Source organism: Drosophila persimilis, unplaced genomic scaffold (genome assembly GCF_003286085.1).
Source record: "Drosophila persimilis strain 14011-0111.01,24,50 unplaced genomic scaffold, DperRS2 tig00000002-arrow-pilon, whole genome shotgun sequence".
Taxonomy (NCBI): Eukaryota; Metazoa; Arthropoda; class Insecta; order Diptera; family Drosophilidae; genus Drosophila; species Drosophila persimilis.
Genome location: NW_020825289.1, coordinates 21,401,986 through 21,408,068, shown reverse-complemented (window position 1 = coordinate 21,408,068; position 6,083 = coordinate 21,401,986). Strand labels below are relative to the sequence as shown.

General features: G+C 50.4%; 1 protein-coding gene across 1 annotated transcript; it reads left to right on the top strand.

Annotated features, from left to right (window-relative positions):
* Positions 1-1,927: 1,927 nt before the first annotated feature.
* LOC6601319 (long-chain fatty acid transport protein 4) lies at positions 1,928-5,868 on the top strand. The gene is made up of 4 exons (XM_026986068.1): positions 1,928-2,004; positions 3,550-3,805; positions 3,860-5,336; positions 5,446-5,868. Coding segments are annotated over exons 1-4 (2,043 nt in total). The 5' UTR covers positions 1,928-2,003; the 3' UTR covers positions 5,755-5,868.
* Positions 5,869-6,083: the final 215 nt, after the last annotated feature.

Genomic DNA, 6,083 nt, shown 5'->3' with positions numbered 1-6,083 from the left:
TAAAACTGTACCCGGGATACTCTATAACGTGCTGCAAACAAAGGCATACTATTCAGAGTTTCCCTTCCTATCAGATATACCCCGTCCCGATTTTCCGTCCCATTGTTTTCCAGCTTCCATCGATGCCAATGCATTAACATTAAAACTTGAGCACAGAATTTTAATTAAAATGTGCCCGCCGCTCGGGATATCTTGGGCCTGTGTTGTGTCTGGCGTAAAAATATTCATCATAAGTACCGGGCGCCCGGCGATGCTCCACCAGGCACAGACCCAAACGCAGAGCCAAAGCCAGAGCCAGAGCATGGGTAGGCCACAGGACCAGGACCAGGACCAGGGACGGGGACCGAGCAGGCAGCAATTGTGCCATTTCAATCGACATCTGTTACTGATTTCAAAGAAACTTTTGTTGACAACACAAACAAATGCCTGGCGAAGTGAGGGCGAGGAGAGGAGGGAAGGGAGGTGAATGTCGCCTGGGGGTCCAAGGTACAAAACGTTTGACGCTTGCCTGCGCACGACTCTGGCTGCCCTCGTCCTCATCCTCATCCCCCGAAACCAGAGTCAGACTCATAGCCAGAACTCACGTGTGCCGTGCCCCAAAGTGCCGCACAGCTGACGTTAACGTTATCAGCAAACGGTGCTCTGTGTGTGTCCTCTGTAAGTTTGTGTGTGTGTGTGTATGTTTTTGTTTTTGCCGGCTACAAACAAAGTTGACTGAGGTTGCCTCTCTCTGTGTCCTGAGCCTGCATTTGAAGGCTGTGCAGCAAAGGCATGCGAGTGTGTAGTATGGGGGCTGAGAGGCAGGGAGAACACGCGAGACAGTGGCAGAGGGAGAGAGAAAGAGAGAGCGCCAGATGAGAGTGTGTTTTTGGCGGCGCCATTGTCGATAATAACGATGGCCGGGATGGAGCCATGCGTCTGGGTCGGGGGTCGGGGTCTCTGGGTGCGGGTCACGGTCTGGGCTGAGAAGCGGCGAGGCAAGTTGCCGCTGCCAGTGCCGCTTTTGTGCGCGTAACATGTGTCAATTACAGGCAATCCCACACACACACTGCCACAATCGCAACTCAAACACACACTCTCACACACACATGCATTCGCTCACTTAGTTTCGCCCTCACACCGTCTATAACTCAAAAGCTGCCAAAAGTATGCGCACACTTTTTATATGCGCGCCCGAAAGTATGCACATATTTTTTATATTTCTGCTGCCGGCATTTGACAGCGAAGCGACGCTGACGGCGCTGCTGCGCTGCTCTATGTTAATTTATTTTGACATAGGCGTTTCTTTAAGGGGGAGGGAGAAGTTGGGGCAGCGACAAATTGGTTTTCGCTTTGTTTTTTCATCGCGCAGGCCATGCCAATGTCGTATAAAAAATGTTTAATTAAAAAAATTCGACAAGCGAGAATGCTAGCCGGAAAATTCTAGCAGGTGCTGCAACACGTGGTAACAGTCAATCGGGTGTTTGGAAAAATGGAAAAACTTTGAAGATTGCATGCGATTTGGAAGCGATTAACAATTCTCCAATGGTGTAACAAATGCTACGGCTGGCCCTTGGATATCCAAAGAGTGTTTTCTTTTGAGAGTTTTGTAAAGGGAGTTGTAGTAGTCTTAACTGCTTACCCAAGGTGTATTTATGAAAGGTAAGGCCTTCACTCTCTTCATTACTTTTATTCTCTCTGGCGCTCGCTAGTAACCGAACAAACACCTCAATTGAAAGAACATATTCGAATGTCGTGAGAGCGGTCTTTCATGAAGCCACGCCGTGCATTAATATGCTTTGGCGTAGGTAATTGATGCTGGGGGTCTCTCACTCTCCAACTTTGGAGCTTACGCTCTCTCTCTCTCCCCGACTTCGCTTATAAAAGGCCGACGGATGGCCCCTTTTTTGCTCAATTCCACGATCCCCAGCCGTCCGTTCAGCTCGCGTTCGCGATCACTGTTTTCGAGTTGTTTTGCGTGTTTCTGCTTATCCCAAAGAACCGTTGACGTTCGTGCAGTAAAAAGTATGTCAGAGAAGAGAAGAGAACACAGTAGGCGCTGCTGCACTGACATTGAAAAGTGAATTGCATTGATCATGACGGGGGCTGACGCTGACAGCCACGAACCGCTCAGAACAATAGTGTAAATGTGGAATAATGCTCGTAGAACCCATTCGCAGTCCATGGGCTGGGCTCACGTAACCCGCGGAAGACAGTGCCAAGAAGTGCGTGGCGATCGTTCTGTGATCGGAATTCGAAATAAGTCAAGGTCCCAACATAGACGCCACCCAATCACATACACACATCGACAATCACATGCATATGCAGTAGTGTTTGTGTAAACATGGAGATAGAGATAGAGTCGGGCATGTCCATACTGGATGTTTCGCGAGTAGCAATGAACTTTGTCTCCGGTCCCAGTCCGTGGTGCCTGATAGCTTCGTTAACCCTTATACTCGTGTAGGGAACCTCTGTGCCCGAAACAAACGAAAATCTGCTCCAATTTTGAGCAATAGACTCATTTGAAAAGGCAAACAAAGTAATTTATTTGTAAACCTAGAATTGACTAGGTACGCTCGCACCCCATATGAAAGCTGTGGCTGCTTTTTTCTCTTTGATTTATCACTCAGTTCTGGGTAGCGCTATTTTTCCTTTGTCCCACCTGCCAAATGTTTCCCTCTAAACCATTAGCTGTCTGCCCCATTGTGATATCAGCTGTTTTGCTGGGACCAGCCCCAGGTTCAATGGCAGTCACCCAGTGCAGTTTTTATTTGCCGATAGCTTCCACTTCACTTTCAGACGCAGCTAATCTAAATGGCATGTTGGGAGATTAGTTAAGATTTCACTCTCATTGAGACCTAAAAGTTTCCAAGCCAAATGGGTTAAAATCTTGAGATTACGTCGAGTACTACCCCTTCGTGCACTATCATTTATAGTAAGCCATTAGGTTAGGTCGTCAAAGTTAAGTGAATAAATTGTACGGTCCAATTAGCGCTTTTCCCCCCAGAAAAGCTGTCACATAAGAGACTATAAGATAGGATTAAACAAAACCCAGGGGAATACATGGTATAAAGTATTTAAGCTGGTTTTTCAGCATATATTATATTTAAATAAATATGTAAAGCAGACTCGTTGCCAGTCGGCTGTAATTATAATTGCATTTGTAATTTGAGTAGAATGACAAAGAATTCATTCAGCGGAATGGTTCCATTTCAATGATCAACAACATTGTAGCTCAAACCTGTTTCACAGTGTATATTTCACACTTGTTTGATTTTTCACGCCCCAACTATCTTAAGACTCTGTCAATACCCCACTCCTTAACGGCCCCGGCACCATGCATTGATAAGAACTTGGGATCCACAAACTTAGTCGCTATCAGGGAAGCTCCCTATCACGCTATCAGAGGCCCACTATCACTATTCCAGTCGAAGCTAGACAATTGCCCTAGGCGTTAGTCGAAGGGTTAGTGTGGGGATTTCTGGTCTGCTGTCAGGTGTCTGGCCTTGCCATTGCTGTCAGACTAAACATGAAAATGTTGAGTAAATCATTAATGCCTTGCCTTTGCAGTGAGTGAGAACGGAGAACTCGGCGACCAGGAGGACCAACAGCCTGGAGGCAAGAAAATGGAGATACAGCTGGAGCTCAACCTGAAGCAAAAGCTTGCCACCCGTCTGGGCACTCTGATTGCGGCATCTTTGGTTTATTTCTGCTTCTGCTGCGATACTGCCGTGGCCAGCGTTATTTTCGCCGCGCTCTTGGGTCTACTCCTGCGGAGTCCCACATTTGTGTTTTCCCTGGTAATGACCGCCCAGAGGGACATAATGTGAGTATGTTTTGAAAGTTACTAAGATACTTACCTAAATGGTTCCTCTTGCAGGGCTCTGCAGCGCTTCTTGGCCCTCAATTTGTATCTCCTGAAGCGGGATCGAGGTGGCTTCACCATAGCGCGATGCTTCCAGCAACTGGCCCGCGCGCAGCCCCAAAAGTCCTGTTTTGTCATGGACGATCGCAGGATCACCTATGCCGAGGCCCTGCTCCTCAGCGAGAAGGTGGCAGGATTCTTCAGTACGCAAGGACTGCAGAGGGGCGACTGTGTGGCCCTGCTGATGGAGACGCGCCTGGAGTATCCCTGCATTTGGCTCGGCCTCTCGCAGTTGGGCGTGATCACGGCTCTGATCAACTCGAATCTTCGGGGAGAGTCGCTGCTGCACTCCATCAAAGTGGCCAACGCCAAGGCCCTCATTTTCGGAAGCGAGCTGATGGATGTTCTACAATCGCTGATCGAGAAGGAGCAGCTGCCATGCCTTCCCGTCTATCAGTACACCGATAAAGAGCTGAGGACCATTCCCGGACATGAATTACTGCCAGGAGCCGTGGACCTAAGTGCCGCCCTGGCGACGCAACAGGCCATGGCCCTGCCGCCCTCATCCTCAGCAGAGGAAGCGCGCTCCAAGCTGCTGTATGTGTACACATCCGGCACCACGGGACTGCCCAAGGCGGCTGTCATTACCAACCTCCGCTTCCTTTTCATGGCCGCCGGAACGTTCTACATGCTACGCTTGAACCGCGACGATGTGGTGTATAATCCTCTGCCCCTCTATCACACCGCCGGGGGAATTGTTGGCGTGGGCATGGCTCTCCTCAACGGCTCCACTGTTGTTCTGCGCAAGAAGTTTTCGGCCAAGAACTTTTGGCTCGACTGCAGCCGCAACGACTGCACCGTGGCCCAGTACATCGGGGAGCTGTGTCGCTACCTGCTGGCCACGCCCTACACCCCTGAGCAGCAGCATCATCGCCTTCGTATGATGTACGGCAACGGGCTGAGGCCACAGATCTGGTCGCAGTTCGTCCGCCGCTTCTCCATACCGCAGATAGGCGAGATATACGGCGCCACGGAAGGAAACTCCAATCTGATTAACATCTCGAACCGCGAGGGCGCCATTGGCTTTGTGCCCGTCTACGGCCGGAAGATCTATCCCGTCCAGGTGCTGCTCTGCGATGAAGAGACGGGGGAGCTACTGAAGGACCCACGGGGCCACTGCATCCGCTGTCGACCCGGGGAGGCAGGTCTGCTGGTGGGCAAGGTGGATTCCCGACGCGCGGTCAGCGCCTTCCATGGCTATGCGGACAAGGGCGCCTCGGAGAAGAAGCTACTGCGGAATGTCTTTGCCAAGGACGACGTATTCTTCAATTCCGGTGACATGGTGGTCTGCGATATACTCGGCTATTTCTACTTCAAGGACCGCACGGGTGACACCTTCCGCTGGCGGGGCGAGAACGTGGCCACCCAAGAGGTGGAGGCCATCATAACGAACTGCGTTGGCCTCGAGGACTGTGTGGTCTATGGCGTGGAGGTGAGTCAGCTCTTTGATGCCGCAGTTGAGTCAGAGCCTGATAACGTCAGATAACGCACAAAATACGCGTAAAATTTGTTTGGTTGGTAAATTCTCGTTATCTTTTCAGATCCCCCATGTGGAGGGCAAGGCTGGCATGGCGGCGATTGTGGATCCCGGCCGCAAAGTGGACATGGATTATCTGTCGATTATGCTGAGGGGTAGCCTGCCGGCCTACGCGCGACCCCTCTTCATTCGGCTGCTGGACGAGATTCCGCGCACGGCCACCTTCAAGTTGAAGAAGCGCGAGTTGGCCAATGAGGGCTACGATCTGACCCGGCTATCGGATCCAATATTTTACTTGAATCGCGATGGAGTCTACAGGCACTTGAGCAGGGATCAATATAAGTCCTTGCAAGCGGGAACAGCGGGACTCTGAGGAACGCGGGGGAATCCGGGGGTATCCCGATTATTTACACATATAAGATATTGAATGTTTTGTGAGTCCAATTGTACTTTTAACACTAAACCAACCAACGACTGATACCAAAGATGATGAAGGGGCTATTCCTTCTGGGCCGAGAGCTGAGAGCCAAGAGCCAAGAGCCGAAAGCCGAAAGCCGTGCGCGTTTCTCGGCCATAAAGTGAGAGCTTAACCGATAATGGCAGCCAATACGTTTTATGGCCAGAAGATGCTCCCTTTGCTACTGCCGCTGCCATTACTATCCAGTATCCACCCTCGCCGCAAGATATATCGAAAGTGTTAAA